At 32.8% G+C, this 26,793-nt stretch overlaps 1 protein-coding gene across 1 annotated transcript; it reads left to right on the plus strand.

Moving 5' to 3' along the window:
- The first annotated feature begins 989 nt into the window (after positions 1–989).
- Positions 990–3,917, plus strand: LOC100265592 (cytochrome P450 CYP72A219). Its single transcript, XM_002268283.4, has 4 exons — positions 990–1,210; positions 1,472–1,716; positions 2,303–2,690; positions 3,301–3,917. Exons 1-4 carry the CDS (start codon positions 1,040–1,042, stop codon positions 3,724–3,726), a joined length of 1,230 nt encoding a protein of 409 aa, XP_002268319.3. The 5' UTR covers positions 990–1,039; the 3' UTR covers positions 3,727–3,917.
- The last annotated feature ends 22,876 nt before the right edge of the window (positions 3,918–26,793 follow it).

Below are 26,793 nucleotides of genomic sequence, written 5' to 3' on the forward strand. Positions count from 1 at the left end.
CTAAAATATATTTAATTGTGGAATTTTTCCCAAGGGATTGTTGGTCTTTGGTTTTTTTTTTTTTTTTTTTATTAGTTATTTTTCCTATCCATTTTTTTTTCTTCTCTAAGAAGTTATAGCCCAGTGGAATTTCAATGGTACTTCAAATTTCTTTTTTCTACGTCGGAGAGTAATTTTTAAGGTTTTTGATTAAAAAGAATAAAATAATCCCAAGTTTAGAAAAATAAAAACTAAAAATACTTATTGTTTTTCTTTTCAACCTAAAAAATGACTTTTTTTTCTAATAAAAATATACCCTAGAAAAATGTGTTTTCATACGGTAAAAAAAAAAATTACAAAATAGGAACTCAAATTTATAAAATACAATTTTCAAATAACTATTTAAAAATAATTACCATTTTATGAACTTTTTTATCAAATGTGCTACCTTTCATCATCCTTAGTACTATGTTTGATAGGTATAGAGGATTTCTATTTTATAATCATTTTTGCATGAGTGTGTAAAAACTCATTTTTTCGAATATACTTATTGTTTTTCTTATAAAAATAACATTTTTTTAAAAAAAATGTACAAATAAATTATCAAAATATTAAGAGATGTTTATATTAAAAATGAACTAATTTTTAAGTTGAAATATGAGAGGTGTTAGATTTACAAATTTAGGATTATTTTATCCCTTTTAATTGTGTAATTCAATTTTTTTATAAGCTATATGTAGGTATATATTCAACTTTGATAAAGAACCTTATTTACTTTGTAAGTTGTTTAATCATTGGGAAATGTGAATAGTCTTTAAATTTTTATGCTAATTGTTTCTCATCTTTTCAAATTTTGCATGAACTTCTGACTCTTGATAATTAATCACATCAGTATAATTTTCTTTAGATATTTGAGCTTCTTCAATCAGAGAGCCTTGCATTTGCCTCCTTGAGTATTCAGGTCCTTTAGATCCTTTCTGACATTTATCCAACAATGGGCATTAAAAATGCAGGAAAAAATAGTTTTACATGGTTCGGCCCAAAACCAGTGGTATACATTATGGAGCCTGAGCTGATAAGGGATGTTCTCTTAAAGCACAATGTCTTTCAAAAACCACCGCCGCACCCTCTCAGCAAGCTGCTGGCTACTGGTGTTGTTGCATTGGAAGGTGAACAATGGACTAAACGTAGAAAGATCATAAACCCAGCTTTCCATCTAGAGAAGTTGAAGGTAATTTTATCATGCTTATTTTCCCACCGGAAAACGTGACCCTAATTCCCATATTTTCTTTATGTTTAATTTTAGAACCGGAAAACCCCAACTTGTTGCCTGGTTTCTCTGCATAGCCCTCTTCTTATAGGAAAGAAAATAAATTTCTGAATATTCCATAATTTAGTAGACATATTCACAATTTTACTGCCTCTTGTAATCTTTTTTCTTATGCATGATAAATTTTTTCTAAATTTATTATTTGTGTTTGAATTTGTATAGCACATGGTATCGGCATTCCAATTGAGTTGTAGTGATATGGTCAATAAATGGGAGAAGAAGCTCTCCCTGGACGGCTCATGTGAATTGGACGTTTGGCCCTATCTTGAAAATTTGGCGGGAGATGTGATTTCTAGAACTGCATTTGGTAGTAGCTATGAGGAAGGAAGAAGGATATTCCAACTTCAGAGAGAGCAAGCACATCTTGCAATCCAGGTTACTCGGTCAATCTATGTTCCCGGATGGAGGTAGGCATAAAATATTTCAAGGGATTAATCTGAACCTCAGTACTAATACCCAAATGCTATAACTTTCACAGTATCATCAACAACAACAAAAATAATAACAGTAATAATAAAAATAAAAATAAAAAAGAAGAAGAAGGAGGGTTTGATCCAGCATGGGACAAAAGCAAGAATAAAATTATTAACTGTTATAGCATTTAAGAACTGTAAGATGTTTCATTTATTTTGTTAATATGGCTCTCAACTAATTTTTGTTTTCCTTTAAGTAGTTTGTCTTCCAATTTTTGGCCTTCTAGTTTAAGAGCTTTCTTTTTGTTCAAATTAAAGAATGTAGCTGTGTCTTCAAAACAAAAATCAAGTTCAAGTATCCCCTTTTCTTTTATTGGCAGAACATCTTAGCAAGATGCATGGTGAAATACTACTATAAAATATATGTAGACTCAATGGTCAATCAATGTCTGGATGGTTTCATCTTTGGAACATCATGGATATTCCGAGAAATTGAACAAGTACAAAGTCATGGATGAAAATGCATTAGTTGTTTCCTGTATTTCATTGATCTTCATTTACTTGGATTACTTCCAAGCAGGTTTTTCCCAACAAAGACAAACAGGAGAATGAGGCAAATTAGCAATGAAGTCAATGCATTGTTGAAGGGTATCATTGAGAAAAGAGAGAAGGCAATGAAAGTTGGCGAAACTGCTAATCATGATTTATTAGGTCTACTAATGGAATCCAACTACAGAGATATGCAAGAAAATGATGAGAGGAAGAATGTTGGAATGAGCATTAAAGATGTCATTGAGGAGTGTAAGCTATTCTACCTTGCTGGCCAAGAGACTACCTCTGTTTTACTTCTGTGGACAATGGTTCTATTAAGCAAGCATTCAAACTGGCAAACTCACGCAAGGGAAGAGGTTTTACGGGTTTTTGGTAATAAAAAACCAGATGGTGATGGCTTAAATCACCTCAAAATTGTGAGTAACAATCCAATATATATTCAATTTAGTAACTCTTCTTGAAAATAATATATTACTCTTTTTTTTTCTTTTTTTTCAATCTTGAGGCAAAATATGCTTAGTTTCTGTACCCTTTTTACTTTAATTGAAGACTATATGCAGATACTTGGTATCCCCAATGGAATTTTTCTTTCCTTATCTACGTGCACAATGCATCAGCACTGGCCAATTGACTTTACTGAAGAAGGGGCGGACTATTCTTTTCTTTGCGTGAATTTTTTATTTGCTTGTTAGGTTGTTTTGAGTGTGGTGAAAACTTTATGCAAATACTTAGTATCAATCATTTACAATACTTTATGATAATCTTGATATTTCCTTTTGCCAAGCGTGTTTTCTTGAAATTGGAACTCTAGGCTATAATAAATTTTCCGGGGGTTCTTAGTTTGTATTCACCAGTTACTGTAAGGCCCTATATGTACATGAAAGTATATGTCATGCAAAAATTTAAACAATCTCTTTCATTACTATATTCGAAAAGTTCTTTCATGGTTTGATGTATGCTTCTTAGTAATCATTTAGTGTATTTCAGTAATGAATTCTCATGATAAAAATATTTTCTATACTGCAGGTTACTATGATTTTTCATGAGGTCCTTAGGTTATATCCACCAGTGTCCATGCTTCTTCGAACTGTTTTTGCCGACAGCCAAGTGGGAGGATTGTATTTACCAGATGGAGTGCAGATTGCTTTGCCAATCCTCCTACTTCACCACGATCATGAAATTTGGGGAGAGGATGCAAAGGAATTCAACCCGGGGAGATTTTCTGAAGGAGTTTCAAAGGCAGCAAAGAGCCAAGTTTCTTTTTTTCCATTTGGTTATGGTCCTCGGATATGCGTCGGACAAAATTTTGCAATGATGGAAGCAAAAATGGCTTTGGCAATGATCTTACAACGTTTCTCATTTGAACTTTCCCCATCCTATGCTCATGCACCTATTAGTCTTCTAACTACGCACCCCCAGTATGGTGCACACCTGATTTTACATGGACTTTAGCATCAGAGTTCTTGTTATCAGTGAGAGTTAGCAAGACCTTTAAACCTAGATAGTGTTGAATTTAAAATGCCCACACTTCCTTTCACTTGAGTGCTCTTTAAAGTCATTATATTAATAAAATTCTCTTTTGTATGTTTGTAAGAGATCATATATAAAAATGATCACTTTACAAGGAGATGCATTTTTCTCTATTCTTGTCCCCCCAAAATGAAAAGAAAAGAAGAACTGCTGACAATCTATATTTGGAGAATGGACATACATTGAAATTATTTCTGATGGGTGACCATGCATGTTGTGATATCTACAAGGAAACTACCATTCCAATAATAGGAGAAATATTCTCATTTGTTCTTATCGTTATAGAGTGGTGTCTCATTCACTATAATTGGGTAGTAGACTCTTACGGAATTTTATGGCTAGGTATCTGTAAAGAAGTTCGTACTAAATTGGGTAGCAAGATAATACAATTTTGGAGTTACTACCTCTAAGAAGTTGTCTGCGTACACTTGATTCCGATCCATGTAATGACAAATTATAAACCTCAGGGGCCCGGTCCACCCCCTATTTTTACTGGATCTACAATTTTGCCATTCTCCAAGAGTTTTAGACAACTTCACAATGTTCCACAACCTTAACGAACCTTTTGGATGAGCTTTCATATTCTTGGAGCAGCTTGATGTGCTTGCAGTAGCTTTACATGATTGCTATAATCCCATATTGGAAGCTTAAGAAAGAGGAACCTCTCCTAGTACCTATAACGACCAATTGTTATTTCACTTGATTTCTTCAAGTGTTGTATTCTTATTTGCTTCTAGTTTCACTTCTGCAGCAAGCCAAACTCACTGGGATGCTCAGAGTTTTTAGGTGCTCAAACACTACATGGATTTTTAGGAGAGATCTTGGTCTACCAAAAGTGGTGGACGTGTTAGAAAGCACTAGCAAAATAAAAATAAAAATAAAAAAAGAAAGAAAGAAAAGCCAAGAAATCATTGATAATAAAATATTCACAGTTGATCTTGACATGTGGATAAATTATTTCATAATCAAGAAGTATTCACAATTGCAAAACCGCCCACAAGCTTACATGCATGCCCTTTTAGCTTTGTGCTATATATTTAGAATTTTGAGAGAAGCAAAGAAAGAAAAATGAAGAATATTTTTTAACAATTGAATTTAAAATCATGATGCACTTTCATCTATTTATAGGCACGACAATAAATTATAACATTTTATATATTTTAACTTTACAAAGTCTACCAATGACTTTACACCTATTCTAACATTACAATTTATTTGTGAATTTATAATGTAACTTCACAATTAATTTGTAACTTTACAACTTTTGTTTCTAACTTCATAATTGATTCTAAATTTACAACTTTTGTAAATTCACAAGTTATTGGTGCCTATCTTCCACCTTTTGTAACTTTATAATTCATTGTACATGCATTATAATATTTTAATTTCTAAAGTAAATATCTATGATTAATTAACTTATTTGTATGTTATGAACTCTTCATATTTCAAAGTTAATTGTCTCTTATCAATAAGTTAAGGTGAGGACATATGGTATGGGACCTTTGTGGGATCTTTAATTAATTACATCCTTAGTAAGTTTGTTATGTTTGTTCCAAATAAATTTATTAATTATAATTATATTTAAAACGTATTATAATTTCACCCTAAGAATAGGAGATATATAAGTCAACTTCCCACTTATATATATACATATTAATCCTTCCATGAATTAATATTCATAACAAATTTATTAGGTTGAACCAAGATGACTGTCATTACCAAATTACAAGTGCATCACCTCTTACAATTAGATCTTTAAGAAAAACAATTTAAAAATTCCTAGTAAACAACATATTATATTATAGATATGTACACTTGATAAAATACTTATTCCAAATTGAACAACTAGTATTTCAATATATTTTGTAAGTGACACAATATTTAATATTCTCTCATAATACAGTCTGTTATTAGACATCAACGATTAACTATATCAAAGCTACATTTATATAACTTGATGACATCCTTAAGCCAAAGGACTTTATGCAACACTAAACAAAACAAGTTTTTGTTGGAATATCTAGATTACTCCATTCCAAGCATTGTTTCATGGAGTGCATACTACTACAATCCTAAGGATACTAGATTTAATGCAATGGAAGCAACAAAAACAAAAATGTTAGATCTAGGTGCTCTAGAAAACAATACTTATTATTTGAATAGTCCTAGATCAACTCTAGTTGGTCAATAGTATGATTTAGATCCTGAAAACATTGCAATTTGTTGTCTAATGGCTCTCTCCTAAACCTTACATGTGAAAATGGTGGAATCCTTTCTATAGAGATGGAGGCTAAGGCTCTATCTTGTTTGAAGGTTGAATAATTGAAGTTATAAGCCTTAAACCCTTAATAAGATTTATATAGTCTTTGCCTATGGGATTAAGTGACTTTTGCCCATCTTGAGCTTAGGTCGGTTAATCTAACCTAATGGTTCCTAATTAATTAATTAGTCATATTGGGATACAATTAATTAATTAGTCAAATCCAGAAAGATTGTTCATAAGCTCTTATGCAACTTTGTGTATTTATCAAAATACCCTTATACACACATATGAACAAAAAACCCTAATATCCTTCAAATAATTAATGTGCCACCAAGGAATATGAACTTGAGTAGGGACTATTAGGACCTATATATAGGAAAATAAAGGCCTCTTCATAATCTAATTATGAACTTAACTCAACACCATCATGCTTCCTTGCACCTTCTTATACACACAAGGTTCATTATTGTTTTGACCAAAATCAAGGGTCTTAATTTCATGTTCTAAACACTTGTTCCATGAGCAAGAGGTGTGAATTAATCCAAAATAGGCTTATGCAACTTGCATACTAGATGCTCTCTACCCTTTGCCATGAAAACATCTGGTTGTATCATATGAATGCTCTCATCAAGGTAGTCGTTTAAGAATGTTGTCTTAACATCCATATGACATATCTCATAATTGAGATAAACTATAATGGATATGAGTACTTTGATTGATTTGAGTATAGCTACCACAGAAAAAGTTTCCCACCGTCAAAACTGGGTTTCAAACTCTAAACCTTTAGCTAGAAGCCTAGCCACAAAAGTCTCAATTGTTAGGATAAAGGCTCAAAAGCATGAGAAGATGTCATAAAAAAGTTTCCATTAATAAAGTTATTTACTATGATTTCCAGAATCCATTTCTATCATTGATTACATTAATTGTTACCCGAGCATTCAAAGCTTGTATCACTTACATTGTACATGACTTGAGTGCATTAGGAGTTGCATAAAGGATCCACAACAAGGATTCTTTGCAGGATGATAAGTAGTTCACTACCGGTTCATGGATTAGGGCAATCCATCAGAGACTATATCACACTACCTGACAATTCGAGGGATGATACAAATAGAATTCAAGTACAAATTGTATGGCTTATTGACAAAAAGGAAACTGCATGTGTCAAATGAATTAAAGAAGGAAGGGTTCCCTTACAAACTATTTTGTCTTGGTCATTAGGATGGTTTTCCCATGGTGGGGCACTATTATGTATGATTACACATTGGATAAGACCTACAATGAATCATGACATTAGATATCGAGTAGTCATGATTCATCAAGTTACTATGTTGCATGGGCTCTCAATCTTAGATAATATTGAGCTAGTATTGAGGTCTTTAGTGACTTTAACCTATGGGTGAGACCCTAAGGTGGTCATATATTCTCTACAAATTTGGTTACTAGTAATTAAGGTAGGTGGGCAATAGGTATTCTCAAGATAGGCACCATTGATATCTTATGGGTTTGATATAGTATGTCTTTATGGATGATCTTAAGGACAAGTGATTAAGAAATCTATGGTCGTGGTAATTCCTTAATTGAAAATTGACATATGCTCTTAGAAAGCTAGAGTATGTCAATTGATCACACAATAAGAGAATTTGAAACTCAAGAATTAGAGAGGTAATCATGAGTGGTTGATAGCAATCACCTTGTTAGATTACAAACACCGATTCATAGGGACTCTCCATTTAATGGATAGTAGGTCATGGACCTAAGTTTATACCTTATTTTAATATCATAGGATACTAAAGTGTAGTTGGCCCTTTGAAGTGGAATATTAAGCTATTTTTAGAATTAGATTATAAGGGAGTCAATATTTTTCTATGGATCCATGTAGTTCCCACTCAAGCTCATATTCCTTGGTGGCACATTTATTAAGAGATATTAAGGTTCCTTATTCATATATGTGCATTAGGACATTTTGGTAAAAATATAAGATTACATAAGAGCTTATGAATGATTTTTTGGATTGGCTAATAAATTAAATTAGAGCCCAATAAAACTAATTAATTCATTAGGGCCTAATGGGTTGGATTAACTGACCTAAGCTTAAGGTGGGTTCAAGTCACTTAAGCCCACAAGAAAGCCTATATAATACCCAATAGGGGTTCAAGGCTCCAAACACTTGGCATTCAATCATCTAAAGAAGAACCCTAGCCTCTACCCCTTCTATAGAGGATTCCACCTCCTTTCAGGCAAGAACCTAGGAAAGGAAGCAATCAAGTGGAAGACTTATTGGTTTTTAAGATCTGCTATGCCTCTTTATCGATTGCTAATGATATAGGAATATCCAAATCATAGATTTTACATCTAAACTTAATGTTCTATTTGCTTCAATTTCTTAGATCTAGAGATTCCTAGGATAAATTTTTCATGAACCTATGATTTAAGGATTGTCTCAACATCAACCTTTCTATTTACTCCTTTTTTTTTTTTTTTTTTTTTCTAGATTGTTAAGACATTGAGTCTTGTTTATATGTTGACAATTTTGTTCCTTTTAATGTTTGGCTATAAAAGTCTTTTTAGATTGTGACTTACTCTCTATTGAAGATTAAGAGTTCTTTTTCATCCAACCGAGAAGTCATACGTATGTCTAAAAAGGTTTGGCTTGTGTCAATTTAGGCTCCATTGAGATTTTAGGAGTATCAACTTTGCTTTGAACTTAAAATGATTTAAATTTGACCATTGAAAAAGGGTAGGACTGTTCAAGTGGCCTGGAGAGCTCAAATGCTCAAGAACGCTCAAATGCTCAAGAACGCTCAAGTGAGCCTTACTGCTCAAGCACCCAAGGCACTCAAGTGGTGGGTGAGTTGGCTCAAGCGGTTATGAAAATTTTGCCAAGTTTTTTCACGCAAAATTGGTTTGGAACTCTTCCAAAACAGAAATTCTTTAGGCTTTTGCCTATAAATACCTCTCTTTTAACCCCTTAAGGGTTAAAGATCATTAAAAGATTGTGGAGAAATCACATAGAGATAATATATTCTTTAGAGAGGATCTCTTAGAAAGAAAGCCTAATGTGACACACCATTCTTAATCTCTCATTCAAGGATTTGATCTTTGAATCTTAGGTTGAAGACCTTCATCTCTTTGACAAGGGTGAAGTGATCCATTAGAGCAATTGAAGGCTATTGCATCACAGGCATAGATTAAGTTGTAGGTATTGGAGAGTAAGTCTTTAGGGTAAAGCAGTTAGGTAAATTGGTGTAACTCGATTTCTTATAGTAGATTTAGATTAGTAGGTCTTAGACCTCGTGATTTTTTATCTCCACAATAAGTGTGAGGGTTTTCGACATTAAAATATCTATGCCTTATTGTTTATATCTTTTTATTATTTGATATATTATTTTAATTGCCTAAAGGAAAGATTTGATAATCCCTAACAACTCACAGGTTAAAATATGGGCATAACATATAAATATTTATTTAAATTTTAAAATCACCCATTCACCCTTCTTCCCTTTGGGTGTTCTCTATTGGACTTTCGGTTTTTCAATTGGTATCAAAGTGAGATAAAAATTTGATTCTTTATCTTATAGATTAAAAATCAAAATTTTATTGATCATATAGGGTAAAAATCAAATTTTTATTGATCTTGTAAGTCCGATATGGAATAATCTAAACGTGGTGCCCCTTTGAATAGTGCACCCTACTTTGGTGGGAATAACTATTCCCATTTGGAAATCTCATATGATGTTTTTCCTTAAAATGCAAGGAGAAATGGTATGAAATTCAGTAGAATCTGGATGAAGAACCCCATTGATCCTTGATTCTGAAGGAAGATCAACAGAAGAACTTAAACCTAAACACGAATGGGACAAAGTTGACAATGAAGATAGTGAAGCCAATGCTAGGGTTTTATTTAGCATTTTTAATGAAGTTTGTCCAAATGAGTTTCACATGATGGTAAATTGTAAACGTTCAAAAGAAGCATGGGGTATTCTTCAAGTCACTCATGAAGGTGCGTCTGCTTTAAAGATTTCTAAATTACAAATGCTTTCCATTAAATTTGAGAATATTAGGATGCATGAAAATTAGAACTTTTCTTCCTTTTATTTTGAATTAAGTGGTATTGTTAATTGTTTCTTTAACATTGGAGAACCTATTCTTGATTCTAAGGTAGTAAGAAAAATATTAAGATCTATCTCTAAGAGATTTAGACCTAAAGTTGCTACTATAGAGCAAAGTAAGGACATCGATTCTGTGAGAGTTGATGAACTTGTTGGCTCCATTCAGACATATGAGATGACCCTACTTAGTTCTCAAAAGCCTAAAGACTCTACCTTTAAGGCTTATGAGAATGAGGAAAAAGATATTGAAATGCCATATAACATAGCTAGGGATGAATTCACTCAAATAGATAAAAGAATTAAAAAGGTCATGAAATTCAATAAAAGATTTTTAAAAAAAATCAAGAATCTGGAAAAAGCAAAGAGACATAACAAACAATATCCAAAGAAAAGGATAAAGATTCCTTCAAAGGTAAGAAAGTTGAATGCTTTAACTACGGAGGACTGGCACACTTTGCTACTAATTGTCCCATCTCCAAAGATATTGAAAAGTCTATGTAGGCAACATAGAGAATGCTTCTATAGCTTCTAAAGATGCAAGGTATGATCCCAATGACTTTTTAGCTTTTATTGCATCTATGGAATCTGAGCATGATAGTGATAATGATAGTGATGATGAATTTACTGATGATCAAAGAGCATGAAAAGCTAATTAAGAATTATTTAAATGATCATGATATTCTTCAAACTCATAAAACCAAGATTGACATGTTTAATGTAGAAAAGAGTAATTTTCTTGAAAAAAAAAAATAGATTTCTTGAGTTTGAACATCATTATCTCATTGAAAAGAATAATGCTCAATCAAGAGATAAAGAGCAATAAGCCTTCTTCATTTGTGAATAAAGTTTTTCACCCTAGAACTTGAGTGCTTAATGAAATTCTTGATAAATGCAAAACCTATTGTGATAAATGAGGTTTGGGATATGTTAATAAAGATGAAACTCCCTCTAGTGGAGAAACTATATTTGTCAAAGGTAAAAATATAACCCCTAATTAAGCAAAATCTCCTAAAAAGACATCACAATGCACACACTTTAAGAAAACTAGACACTTTCAGTTTAGATGTTACCTAGAAAGGTTTGAATCTCAAATGAGTAGGCTAATGAATGATTTTATAACTCCCTTAAAAATAACTTCTTGAATAATAGGAAATGGGATAAGCCTAATCAAAAGCCTAGAAGCTAACAAAGCTCCTCTAAGTCACCACTTAGGACTAAGCAACTTTGGATGAGAAAGGATAGGAATAAGTATCAAGTTGTCTTCAATGCTCTTAAAGCTAGATCATTCAATGAGTGGTACCTTGATAGTGGCTGCTCTAGACACACGATAGGTGATAAATCTGAAGAGTAAGTCTTTAGGGTAAAACAACCAGGTAAATTTGTGTAACTTCATTTCGTATAGTAGATTTAGATTAGTGGGCCTTGACCTCATGTTTTTCTTTCTCCACAATTAGTGTGAGGGTTTTCCATGTAACTTAGTGTAGTTTTCCTTTTTTGTAGTCACTTAGTGTTAAGATTCAATATTGTATAAATATAATTAGAATTTGTGTAAAGATGTAATGCAATGAAATAGAAGAAAATAAAAAATAAAAATCTCAAATTTTGGGTTTAATTTTATCATATTTATTTTTAAAAGGTTTTTAAATGAACAAACCTTTAATAAATGTATAAATAAATTGAACTATATTCATATATTGATTTAATTACTGCTACAATACAATCTTGATGCAATTAAAAAGTTAAGGTTTCTGTTTTTCAGCAAATGGTAGGGTTTACAATCTTAATGCAATTAAAAAGTCTAGGTTTTTGTTTTTCAGTAAATGATAGCGTTTGGAAAAGTTGAGAGATATGGGATTTCTATTTTGAAGAACATGAGTGGCATGTATTCTTACTCTAATTGAAATATTTTTCTGGTAGAGCTCTAGAAACAGGGGGATGTAGAAAGGAGAAGTTGGGAGACAATGCATAATGCAATATATTTCTAGAAAAAGGGGTATAGTTTTTTTCTTGTAGAACTTGAAGAAAATAAAGATGAAACTATTGTTTTGTTTTTTGAAAACAAGAGAGAAAGTGGACTTGGATTTGTTTTACTAGATGAAGGAAGTTGAGATACAATATTTTGGATTTTTTTTTTTGTCCAAATTATCTTATCATTCATCAAGTAATGCTCTATATATCTGTTTATTACAAGTGGAATATATATATATATATGTTGTCTTAGAATTTTGATTTTGTCATAGTTGTTGTATATTCTATAGAATGTTATCATTTAGAGTACCATGGAATTAGAAATTGATCAACAAACCTAGTTTGATAACTAAAATAAACCACCATTGTTTTATCATAGAAAACTGAAAGCTGGAGGCCTTTAAAGTAGCTGGAACAATAATATGAAAGATGCAAAAGTATGCATGGGAGTTACAAGGTACTTAATGATTGGTCTTTTTAATTGCCCTGTGTTGTGAACAAGTAATCAAAGTAAATAGTGAATATGAGGGTTAGAGTTGAAGGTTCATTTTGCATAAACTTGTAGCTTATCTAGTCTTGAATTTCAATTTATCTTAATAAACACAAATTCTAGAACTTTTGAGTACACTAAATACAAGAGATGAACACTGTTAGAATAGGATAAAATGGTGTACTTATTGTCAATACTTTTTCATAATTTTATTTTGTTTAAATGTAACATAAAGGCACCAGTTCTATGTGTGAATCTATCAATTGTAATTAAATAAGTGAGAATATAGAAATCATATGTTTTTTCAATTTATTTTTGTATATCAAATTTTCTAAATCGTACTCCGATGTGTTATTTTTTTGGTAGTTTAAACCATGAGCCTCTTGTCAGCTATCCATCAAAATTAGTCTATTAAGTTTTTTTGAATGTTGTTGAGGATTATTATTATTAGAGGAATTCATAGAAATTAATTTGAAAAAAAAAAGCTTGAATTTTGTATTTGATAATTCCAAAAAAAGGATAAAAAAAAAAAACAAATAATAACTTATAAATGCCACCAATTGAAAACTACAGTGCATGCCTATGCTTTAGCGGGGGTAAAAAAACAAATGCAACTGCATATCTATGGTAGGGGTCAAAAGTAGGATTCAACTATAAGAATCATTTATTGCATCCTAGTTGTGGCCACAGCTAATGCTTGAGCATGTACTCACAGTGATATTAACAACTGAAACTATAAAATATAGTTACACCACCTATGGCCACACTCAGTGGCAGTCAGTTTGGTGTGGTAATATGTTGCAATCGCACCATTTATAATCTTTAGTGAGGGTCACTGACTGCTACTATAACCCATTTTTCCTATAGTACCAGTGTGTCCTAAATGTAAGCTAATTATGATCTAATGTATGAATTGAATTTGCAGTCATATGAGTGATTAACCGTGACCTATTTAAGTGTTAAATCAAATGCCAAAGGAACCTTAAGCAAGTACCTAATTAAATCTAAAATGTAATTAACCTTTTAATTACTATATATGTATGTAAATTATGAAAAGTGAACTTGGAAGAGCACAAAATCAAAGTATTTATTCAAAGCCAATTATTCATCAAATGGCCTATTTAGGTTTAAAAAAAAAATCCCTAGCATCAAATTAAGCCTAAAATCAATACTAAACCATGAAATAATAAAAATCAATCACCTAAACAATGAATCTATCAACACTCATGTGTGTCCTAATTTATCCACACCCAAACATGTTTAAATTCAAATCAAAAGATACAAAAAAAAAAAAAAAAAAAAGTAAAAAAAGAAAGATGAAGAAATTAAAAAAATGAAAATTAAAGAAAACTAATCAGGAAACTCTCTTAAATTCGATGATATAGAATGTTCTTCAAATTGTTTGATGTCTTCAATATGCAGCCGAACACATATGTTTCTCCAAGCTAATGATTTCTTTCCTTCTAAGCCACTAATGCGAACTCTATGAGTTGATGATATGTTAATGAAAATGAAGATATATATGGTGTGTTCTGAGGGAAATGCAGAAGATGAATGAAGGAGCTTGCTAGTATTGTATGTTGTTGATGTCACAAGTGTAATAGTAGCAAAAAGGATGTGCACTGCTATGGAGAAGTGGAAGCTAGTGATGTGACAAAGTGTTGTGATCCATTTCCACTCCACCCCAATGGGCGGCTTAGTTTCTACCTCAACCTTTCTTTAGACTTACAACAATAGGGTTTTGGTTGAGGATATGCCCAAGGATTTACCTTTGGCATTGTGCTTATTTCATGAAAAACTTTTTTACTACCAAGAACATCAACAACCTCAAAATCATGCATGTCAATTAAAGCATGTTCATTCCATGAATGCAGGTAACATGATGCAGTGTGATTGGTCAACATTTGTTTATTTCATAGAGCCCTCCCTTATGTCCTCTAAACTAGAAGCTTCTTTCCTAATGTCTTTCTCTTCATGTGTCTCATAAGGGTAAGTTTCAACTAGCCCTTCTTGGTTTTGCTCATTAGGTTGAGAAAAGGAGTAGAATTCCCCTTGCTTTAGAGCTTTCAAAATAGAAATAAACCGACATACAAAATCTTTGAGTTCTTATAATGTTTGTGTAAGCTCACACATGGAGTGTGATTCTCCATGAAGGGATTAATAGTTTCCTTAAACTTAAAATTAGGAGTCGGCTTATAGGAACATAAACTTGGTTGAGGTTCTTGGTAGTAGGGATGAAACTATTGTTGAAAATATTGAGAGTGCTCACTATAGAGGTGTTCATTCAAGGCCTCTTTTAATCTAGGAATGGTAGGACAATGGTGGGTCATGTGTGTCTGTTATCATAAATTGTACAAAGGACTTCATTAGAGTTAGACACACTCTTAAACTCTATTTTTTCTCCTCCATTACCTCCACCCTTTTGGCTAATGTAGCTAACCTAACACTATCGTGCTTTTCACTTACAATATACTTCTCCCTACCCATGGCACTTGTTCCTTCTTTTCCTCTAGTTAAATTTTTCTTAAGCTCAGAAGAGTCCCAAGCTTGAGAACTTCTTACTAGTTGCTATAAGAAATCATAGACTTCCTTGGGCTCTTTACTCATGAATTCCTTTTTGCACATGGTTTCAACAAATTGGTGAGATTGAGTGGTTAACCCATTGTAAAATAGGCTAACTACTCTCCATGGCTCATAACCATGATGGAACAAAAGTTGATTAAATCTTGATATCTTTCCTAACACTCATAGCATGACTTCTTCTCATTTTGTTTAAAAAGACTGATTTTCCTTCTAAGAGTCATTGTACGTTGAAGAGAGAAATATCAATTAATTATATTTTCAAACCAGGTACCGATAAACCTTGGCCTTAAACCATAGAACCACAATTTAGCCTTCTCCTTTAAAGAGAATGGAAACAATTTAAGTCTTACAACATCCATATTGCAATTAGACTCTTAAAATGTTCCAAATAGTGCCTCAAAATCTTTACGATGGAGATAAGGATTTTCTTCATCTCCCCAAAAAAATGAGGTAGTAGTTAGATCATGGATGGCACAATGTTAAATGATTGGGCATTGTAAGGAGCTATTATGCAAGAGGTGACACTTGCCATGGGCGGTTGGAGCTAATCTCTACGAGTTCAAATTTGAGCCATGTTGGTAGGATTAGGATTAAGTAATATGGGTCTAACTAAATGGTCTTGACTGTCCCTAGTCTAATTTACCATATACAACTTTAGCAACAATCCTAATAACCAATTCCAAACAAATGAATTAATAAAAAATAATAAAATAAAATAAAAAACAAGAATAATGCAAGTAGATGAAATAAAAGAAACGAGAGTGGAAAGAATTCATCGAGTTGTGATGACAATCACAACCAAATAAACTCCCACAAAATTTGTTGCAAACTTTAAGAACTTTCCTCAATATTGATGCTAAAAACTTGACAGCACCAAATGTGTGTGAATAATTTATTGGTTCCCCAAGCATAGGGGTGTGGTTGTAGCTTTAGAAAAAACTCGGGAAGTTGGGTATCTAACCTCAAAGAAGGGATCTTACAATGTAGGTGAGGTGGAAAGAATAAAAAAATGAATAAAATTGATGGTGAAAAATAATACTTTCTTGAATTCTTGCTTGGGCAAAGAAGTGGTTGGAAAGTTGTGAAAAGTTGTAACTAATAATCAAGGAAGGGGGAATCCCTAAGGTCCTTTCCCTACCTTAGAATGATCCTTGTCATTCATATATCATTTGAAAGTGTTCACTCATCAATTAAATCCCAATGTATAACCCTAAGTTTTCCTAAAAAATCCAAAATATAAGTGATTTGAAAATTGTTGTCTTGGGCTTACATAGGGTTGTTCCAAGTGAAAATGGTTTTTCCCATTAAATGCTTGGCATACCCTATGGGAAGCCTAGGCTTCAATATCTAATTAGGCATAAACATTTAGTGGTTTCATGAACCCAATATATCAACCATTTTTCCAATTAGGGTATTTAAGGTTGTCCCAAGTCAAAATGGCTTTTCCATTAAGCACTTGGGATACCTTATTGAGACCTATAATTCCCAATTATTAAATGTTGAAATGAGGTGATTTATATTGAACAAATGAGATTCTATTGATGAATTAAAAACAATTGTTAATGAAAGGATGCATTCCAATGGAAGAATGGGAAGCCTAGGGCACCCTTTCCCCAACCTAAAGAAAAATGCAATAGATATTGAATTGAAATTAACTTGAAAGAATAAAAGGGAAAGCAATAAGTTAAACATCAAACCTTAAATCAAATATAAAATTTCAATGATCAATGATAATAAAAGGATTCAATTATGCATTAGATAAAACCAATTCAAAATAAAGGAAATAAATGAAAGCAAGAACAAGAAACTAAAGAAAACTTAACAACAAAAAAGTGTATCCAAGATCTCCAATTCCCAAGGTTGACTCCAAGAAGTAGCAAAATATGTAAGAACTCCCCCTTAAGGGAGAAGATCTGAACCCTCCCAATGATTGCTCATTGCCTCTTTATATCATTCCTTAAATCATCCCTATGTTCCTTCAAATGAGAGCTTTTCCCATGCAAGTCAAGGGCTCAAGAATGGGTTGGAATCAGCCCCCCTCTTTGGCCCAGCCCATTCCTCATTTTTAAGAAAATTAAAACGCTTTTCTTGTGTTACAATTATATGAGTTTTAAGGCCCAAAGGGCGATTATAGGTGGCGAAGCCGATGTAAGGCCCTTGGTGGTGCCTTCATGTGTTGAAACATCACTTGTATTTCTCAAATTTATTCCTCCAAACTTTTAGGCATGTTTTGCATCACGAGGAATTGATATGGGAACATCCAGATCTAGGTATGAGTATTATATCTCTAGACCTATCATTAATAATAATTTTTTATTATCATTTTATTCTATTGTGATAGATTTAGAGATGCATAGGGATATATGCATGCACCCTACAAGATCCAAGGCATAGGAATTGAGAGATCCAGGGTTCCTAACAAATACCATATACATATAAACATGCATTTTTTTCCTTTTTCTTTTCTTTTTTCTGCATACTATGATCAACAAGGAACAATCTCCAATAAAGATACATATAATAAAGCTCTCCCCACATATTGTTAAAATGTGAATGCTCATTAACAAGATAACCCTCTCAAGCTAATATCTTTGGATCGTTGCCCATTGGGAGAAATAGAGGAAGGATATGATTGTCCTCCACATAGTGATATATGGAAAACCATCTCTTAGGGTGAAACAAAGAGAATGACAATAAAAAATGACATGAGAAAAAGAAAGAAGGGATGAACATCACAAGTGATGATACAGGATATAGGAAAAAGTTGATAAAGACAAACTAGAGAAAGCACAATGAAAGGTGAGGAATAAGACCCAAATATGTTTGTTAGGTCCAAAGCTGATGAGATCCCTAGTCAAAGCACGCAAGCACTATAAGGTCCCTAACTCAATGTAAATAGTGAGTGAGGTGATGAAAAGAAAAGGTTATGATGCTCGCATGAGGCTCAAAGGGCTATCAATAGATAACTCTATATTTAAAGGTGATTGGGTATAAAGGTTCATGGAATGATGACCACCCATCCTTTGACCATAACAACAAACATTTTTCTCACAAACTCTCACATGGTTGGCACTACAACTTGGTGTTCATCTAATATAGCTATGCCACCCTCTGGAATGATGTGAAATCTTACACCAGATACTCCATGTAACCTCTATGTCTATCTCAATCTTAGAATAGTCAATAATCTCATCAAGCAACCAACCCACTCTCTCATCATAAGCCACATGTCATCATCTCATGAAACCAACCTCTATAGACATGCCAACTCACTGAAGTCATGTGTAAGGGCCTAATTTGGATACTTTGCGACAACCTCAAATATTCTCTTCTCGACCACTAAGTAGTCAATAAATACGTAGAGTAATCAACTAACTCCCTCATCACAAACTATCTCTCATACTACAAAAGTCACCTTTGGTCCAATCCTCTCAAACTTTACTTGGTTGAATTGAATAAGGGATGTACAAGGATAGAATATGCGAAAAAGTAAAGGTCATGCAATGGTGTTAAGGAGAAATATTTTGGACAAGGTATTGCTTTAATCGAAAGGCAAAATAGGTCACAGTCTTGAACTCCCTAGGTTAATCCTCTGTACCTAGGTCAATTGACTCAATATCCTCCATGATGGGTTAAGTCTTAGTGGTCATGATATGCAAATGATGAGATGTCTCATATCAAAAGTCTAACATATATCAATGTGGGGAGGTGCAAAATAAAAAACATACTCATAAGAAAAAAAATTACATATACCTATAAGAGAAAAAGAAAAACATATACTCATAGAAAAAAGAATATATCATTGAATGAATTGATGACTACATCATATGTGAAATAAAAATGACTCCAAACAATTGGACTCTCAACATAGACTGTAAACTACAACTCTACTAAAACCAAACTCGACAAAATGAAGATGGCTCTATCAACAACCATAACCAAACCAAAAAATGCTCTAAACTAAAATGTTGTAAAGAGATGTAACCACATCAACTAAAGTAAATTCTCAACCCAGAAGAACTTAAAGTGTTAGGTGATCATCAATACCGCTAACATCCATAACGATCTACTGAATACTAAGAGGATGAGGAACTACATCACTAGGTATAGGCATAGGTGATCATCAATACCGCTAACATCCATAACGATCTATTGAATACTAAGAGGATGAGGAACTACATCACTAGAATGTATAGGCAGGGTGTTAGTGGTCACACTCAGGCCAAGATAAGTTGACCATCCAACACTAATCAAATCATGTATCACATAGAAGAGGGTTGTGCAATGCTCAATATCTTGAGTTTAATGATATAAACAATGCTTATGTAGATAGAAGTGGAGGAGAACAGGATGTGGTAGGGGACATGGTACAAAATGGGTTATTAATCTAACATCTTTGAACTTCTTAAAGCTCTAGTCAAAGTTATACCAATGGTGAAAACTATCTCGCATGCCTTTAAACATATGGTTTGGGTGGTTGAAGAGCACTGGCTCTCGAATATGGTAGTCGTGGTTGAATAGTAGTCTAAGCAATGAAAGGTTGTTGCATATAAATTGACTAGTATTGGCACTATGGAGAAGGAAACCAGGCTCTAACTATGGATGGCCTATGATATGAATGATGAGTATTCCTCTAATGTTGATAATTGATGGTGCTAACCTCTCCAAACCTATTGGGTGATCTAATAGGCTTCCTCCTCTTATTTTTTAGGGAAGGAGTAGGGTCTGTCCACAAACCTCCGTCAATGCCTTTCTCAACATTGATGTTAGCCTGAACTAAGCTCCTAAAATCCTGGAAAGGAATACCCATGAGGTGTCTAGTAAACCTAGGTTGGAGGTTTCGAAGAACTATGTCAATATGATCTTGCTTATTAGCTTGATCTACCATATTGGCCACTTTTGCCCTCCAACGACTAAAAAATGAAGAAATGGTATCATCTAGCTTTTGCTTAGTAGTCTCTAACTCTCTAATGGAAACATCAATATCGACATTGAAAGCAAACTATGTTAGAAACTCATTATAAACCCTCCATTTTGTTCCTTTAGTACATGCCGCCCCATTAGGTGTTCTTTCAGTACTCCATAGCAATTTCCCATTGGCCCACTGCTACTCATATAGCTTACTTTTTTGAGCCACCTCAATGACTATAGTTAAAGGATTTATCTGACCCCTCATTTTGACCCTTGGCAACCTTGAGTTAGATCTATGATTTTCTTTTTTTCTTTTTAGGATAGATCATTTAAGTACACTTTTAAAACACTTAAACATGCCCTAACACACTTACACATGCCTTAGCACACATAGACACACCCTAGGTCAATTAGGCACCTTTTCTAATCACCTTAGGTCACTTAAGAACTTCTTTGATCACCCTAGGTTACTTAAGCACCTTTTCTAATCACCTTAGGTCACTTAAGAACTTCTTTGATCACCCTAGGTCACTTAAGCGCCTTTCCTTATTACCCTAGGTCACTTAGACACTTTTCTAATCACCCTAGGTCACTTAAGTACTTTTCTGATCACCCTAGGTCACTTAGACACTTTCCTAATGACCCTAGGTCACTTAGCACTTTCTTGATCACCCTAGGTCACTTAGACATTTTTTTTAGGATAGATCACTTGGACATTTCTTTCGTTTTGTTTCACTTTAGGTTAAGTTTTCGTTTTGGTTGCTTGGTTTTAGGTGAGTATTTGGCTTGATTTTGATTTTTTGATTGCATGAGATATAGTTTTTTTAGTTGTGCTAGTTCGATATTCCATTTTTCATTATTATCAGTTGCATTGATATTCATTTTCAAATTTCGATTGCATATGTGATATTTATTTTTTTTGTTTTAGAAAATGGCTTAAGATTGAGAATTCTTTTTATTTTTTATTTTAATTGGGTGAATTAATATTTTGATTTTCTTATACATATATTTTTTTGATTCTTTAGTTTGTTTTTCTATTCCATGATTTCTAATTTTAATTTATTTCATTTTTATTTTGCATGAACGTGACTTGCTATTTTTTCTAAATTGTATGATTTTATATTTTATCTTTTATTTTCAAATATGCATCTTTCCTTTACTTTTTGTTTTACTTTTGCATGAATTCGGAGATAATGGGGAATTTGTTTGACAAAGAAACATGGGTTGCCATCCACTTACCTTAAGGACCACACAAAGGATATCACTTATTATGGGAAGGAAGAGATCTCCACGCATGCACTTGGAAAGAATGGTACATAGCCAAGCATCAAAAGGAAACTAGGGATTCTGCCAGTTGACCGGAGAGTCCTCATTGAAACACAACACCATGGGAAAAAGAGGAAGAGATTCAACTCGCGCGCACTATCGAGAGAATTTTCCATAGGAGACCACGATCAGTAACATACATCCATTCGGGGGATTCCCGAGGGCAGGATAGCGTGCATTCTCCATAGCCAGCCACACCATAGTGGAGATATCACATATGCACTAAAAGAAAAAAACTTGTTTCTCTCAATAGAAGAACAAATAACGCACCATAGGATTTTTAATGGAAAAATAGGAAGGGATACACAGATTTTTGGAGTGGATTGCATTGGGGAGGAGGACGTAATCTTCAGTTTGGGGGATATCCACCGACACCATGGGAATGCATATAGAAAGCAACAAAGCACACACCATGCGGAATGGTTCCCAACATGGCTGCATATTGTAGCACACTTGGAGATCTTTTGGGAACACGCATCATTGGAGGAAGTCAGACCACACACAGCAGATTGTCATTCTCCAAGACTTACACGCACATGCCATGCCGCCTTGAAGGATTTCCATTGTGGGTGCCATTCACGGCTGCACCTATTTTAAATAGAAACACCACACTGCAACATGTATTTTGGAGGCTACCTGGACGCACTTTCCATGGGCTGCAACTTGCAAAATTTGTTCACAACCACACTTAGGTACTCTCCATCAGTTTCAGAGTGGTGTACAACAATCAGATAAGAGGGAAATACAGAGTCCCGGGGAATTGCATTCCCACCTACACACATTGTTTCGAAGAGGTAAGTTAGATTCTTGTTTATTAGTTTTGCTTTTTTTTTTTTAATTAGGTTAAAGTTTTTTTTTATTCATTAGTCTTGATCCTTACTATTAGTCCGAAAAAGTTATATATTAATTTTGATTCATCTTCTCTATTGGAAGCCTTTATATTTTTTTTTAGTTCGTTAGATTAAATGATTCCATGTGACAAAGTGTTTATTTTTAAATTTGTTTTTATTTTAGTTTAGTTTAGATGCACTAATATATCTTTTGTTTGTTAGTCTAATTCATTCCATAGGACAGATTTCTTATTTTCTAGTTTGTTTAGCTTTAATTTGATTCATTTTAGTTGGATTTAGATGCTTCTATAATTTTAATGGATTCTATGTGATAAATTCTTATTTAATTTTTTTTTTTCTGATTTAGTTTGATTCCTTTTAGTTAATTCAAAAGTTATTATAATTTTATTTATCTAGTTTGATTGATATTTTAGTCTTAAAATTACTAAATTTAAATTCATGATTCATCTTATATTTAATCTAAGTGTTTTACAGAAATTCAACTACTTGGTTTAATTGATTCCCCATTATTTCCTTTATGCTTTAAAATTGATAATTTTAGTGCTTGATTGATTCTATTTAATTTATGTTTTCTGATATCTTAATTAAACAATTGATGTGTTCAAGATTGATAATTTTTTAGCTTTTGATCCATCTTGTTTTAGTCTATATACTTATAAAATTCTAATGGTGAATTATTGATTGTTATCATGTTATTCTATTTTGTCAAAAAAATGCTTTGCTTATTGTTGTTAGGATTGAGCCTTGGAAAGCATGATATGATGTAACAGATTGAGATTCATTTATAAATTTATTTATTTATTTTTCTTGGTTTCCCTTAAATATCTCATTTGTATTAATTGGTTATTTGAGCATACACACCCCATATCACTTACATTGCATATGACTTAGGTGCATTAAGAATTGCACAAATGATCCAAGTCATGGGTTTCTTACAGGGTAATAAGTTATCCATTGTTGGTTCATGGATTTGGGCTATCCATCTGAGATTATAGTACACTACCTCCTAATTGGAGGGATGACTTGTCTTGGCTGTCGGGATGGTTTTCCCATGGTGAGTGTATCAGTACATTTGATGTGCATTGAACAAGACCTACAATGAATCATAATACAAGGCTATTAGTTGTCACAATTCACCAAGCTGCTATACTGCATGGACTCTCAACCTTGAGAGGATATTAAGCTTGTGCCAAAGTTAACATGAGGCTTTGACCAATGGATGAGACCCTAAAGTGGTCATATATCCTTATGGATTGGGTCATTGTTGATGGAGGTTGGTGGCAATAGGTATTCTCAATAAAGACACCATGATATCTCATGGATTGAGACGGTGTGTCCCTTTGGGTGATCCAAAAGACATGTGATCTAAAAGACTATGGCTATAGCATTTCCTTTAGTGAAAATTTGGCATATACTCCTTAGAGTTAGAGTATGTCAATCGATCACATAATAAGTGGAATCTGTAACTCAAGGATTGAAGAGGTAATCTTGATAGGTGAGAGCACCGCCTTGTTAGATTACATACACCAGTTATGGGGAGTATGCATTCAATGGATAGTAAGTCATGGACCCCGAGCTTCGTCTCATTGTTATTTACATGGGATACTAGAGTACAATTGATTCTATTTAGTGGAATGTTGAATCAACTTCAAACTTAGATTCTAAGAGAGCCTGTACTCCTATGGGTCTTAATGGTTCCCACCTTGAGCTCATATACCATGATGACGTGTTTTATAAGGGATGAATTAGCTTTTGGTTAATTTTTGTGCATAAGGGCATTTTGGTAATTATGCAAGGTTGCACAAGGGATAGTGAACAAGTTCTCTAGATTAAGCTAATTGATTAATGAGAAGGTCCTATTGATTAATTAATCAATTAAGACCCATTTTGGGCTATATTAAGTGACCCAAGCCTTGGTAGGCTTACTTAAGCCAATAAGGGAACGCTATAAATCCCCCATAAGGGTTAGGGTTTCCATAAACTTGAGAGAGACTTTGTCTTCCACCTCCAGAAAAATAGAGAGATAGTGAGAGACAAGAGATCCTCATTTCCAAAGCCCACATTTTGGAGTGTCAAAATCGTGGTTTAAGTCATCAGGTGAAAGATCTTGGATGTACAAGACTTTTAGATTCATTATTCTTCATCTTCACTGAGTGGAATTGATTTGGGAACATCCAAATCAAAGGTAAAGTTCTCTAATGACTTTCCTCTTGATCCTAGAATTGTAAAAATATGATTTTTGCTTCTATGGCATAGGATCTGGAGGTTTAGAGTAGTTTTGCATGCACCTATATGATCCAAGGTAAGGGAATGGAGAAATTCAAGGTTCCCAACAATTGCTCTGGTGAAACCCCTACATAAAAATCATTTTTCAAAAACCTTTTATTGTTAACTTGTTTAATTTACTATGTCTTTGAAAAGAAAATTGGATTTGATCTATTTTGATGTTTTTAATTCTTTTTTCCAATGATTGTATGATATTGTAGACATCTTGAACATGAATTTAGAACTTTGTTTGAGTTTTAAAAAAAAAAAAAAAAACAATTTTGAAATGGAAGATATAAACAAGACTTTTAAGGGTTTCGTTTTCACCTAATTCTAAACACTCGAAATGTTTTGTAAAAAAAAAAATTATTACATGACTTTGTAAATTCGATTTAATATTTTTTTTCCTCAATTTTAGACTTCTTGAAATTGATTTTAGACACATAAAATATTGAAAATAATTTTCCTAATTGAAAGATATAATTTTCCTTTTCTGCACTAACTATACTACCCAAATTTTGAATAGAGGGGTTGTTTGATTGTTTTTAAAATTGATCTATGTGCCTTTTGACCTTGTCTTTATTTTTCTTATAAAGTAGACATTCTAAATTTTTTTTCATTATTTTTAGACTTCTTGAAATTGATTTTGGACACATAAAATATTTAAAATACTTTTCCAAAGATATAATTTTTCCTTTATGCATTCATTGTACTACCCAAATTTTGAATAAAGGGGTTGTTTGATTGTTTTTAAAATTGATCCATGTGCCTTCTGACCTTACCTTTATTTTTCTTGTAAAGTAGACATTCTAAAAATGTTTCATGATTTTTTAACACTTCTATGTTAGTTTTAAAAAATCAATTTATGCATGTTATTGAATTTTGCCTTAGTTTGAACCTTTTAGGATGTTTTTGTAAACTAGAATTAATTGGAGCTTTATTAAATTTTTTGGCCTTTTGGGTGATAATCTAGACATATAGAAGAGGTCCCTTGAAAATATTTGTAATTAAATCCACATTCTAGATATATTTTTTAGGATTTATTTTGCAAACCTTTTTGTTCTAACTACATGCTGAAATTTTATACAATGTTTAACTTATATTTTAATCTGGCATTAACTTTGACTTTTGTTCTATAATATAGACATAATGAGGATGTTGTGAGATTTTTTTAATGATGAAATAGTGTTTCTAGATATTTAGATAGGATTTTTCTTATGGATGTTATCATTTTAATCCTTTGTTGTGTGGTTTTTCTTAATCACTAATTTTGGTATTTTTGTTTTCACGTACACAGTTTAGCCTTAATGATAAGTTGTATGCATAACCTATGCCATTTATATTAGGGTCTTGAATCCTATTTATTTGTTATTGCAATTGTTCTAACCCCTTCTAGCTATGTGCAAGCACATTGTAGGTTATGCGTGTTATCTAGGTCTGTCCCTTACAACCTTTATCTCTTTAACTCTTTAAATATGCAAACTTTGTTTGTGAATACTCTCGTGCTTAATATTATCTTGATTGTTCTAATTTGTTGCTTGATTCCTTGAACAAGATGAAATGCATGTTGAGTGTTGTATCATTTGTTAAACTAACCTCTAATGTTTCATGAAAACACTTTAGGATGCAGCTTAGGTATGCTAATCTTCTTTTCTTATATAACTATGTTTTTGGTATGATTGTTTTGTTATGAATACCATGTTTCTTAGCCTTAAAAAAATCATCTTTTCTTTTTCTTAGCAACCCTGATCTAGTAATTAATTGTCATGCTTCCTGGAACCTAGTCAATAGAGACTTTTTTTTAAGACTTAAAGGGATACTACCTTTTTAAGGTACCTTCTTGATAGGTAACATAATCCCTAGACCTAGACTTGATTTTTTCAAATATATGCTTTCCAAAAGTTTAAGGAGTCATTTTTCTTAGGGTTTTAGTTTATCATTTTATTTCCCCTTTTAAAAAAATTACAAAAATAAGTGGTGACTCTAGTTTTTTTATAAAATATAGTTTTTCACCTTTAAAAGTGAGTCTTGCCAACAAGTGGGGATGCATGTGAAAAGTGCAAGTCCACACTCATAAGTTACATCCTCCAAAGTACAAAGTCTTGAAGGCTCAATAGATGCAAACCACCTATGTGTTGCTCCACTAAATGACACGGGGAATAAGGTAACTAATTATGCATCATCTAATCCATGTTCTCTCATAATTTTACTATAGAGCCA

The sequence above is a fragment of the Vitis vinifera genome, chromosome 19, assembly GCF_030704535.1.
Source record: "Vitis vinifera cultivar Pinot Noir 40024 chromosome 19, ASM3070453v1".
Taxonomy (NCBI): Eukaryota; Viridiplantae; Streptophyta; class Magnoliopsida; order Vitales; family Vitaceae; genus Vitis; species Vitis vinifera.

What these genes read in the sequence shown, in the direction of transcription:
- LOC100265592 (XM_002268283.4), top strand. Translation starts at nt 1,040, where the DNA reads ATGGAGCCTGAGCTGATAAGGGATGTTCTCTTAAAGCACAATGTCTTT. An exon ending in ATCTATGTTCCCGGATGGAG is followed by an intron (nt 1,717 to 2,302) that starts GTAGGCATAAAA and finishes ACTTCCAAGCAG; the next exon opens with GTTTTTCCCAACAAAGACAA. An exon ending in GCTTAAATCACCTCAAAATT is followed by an intron (nt 2,691 to 3,300) that starts GTGAGTAACAAT and finishes TCTATACTGCAG; the next exon opens with GTTACTATGATTTTTCATGA.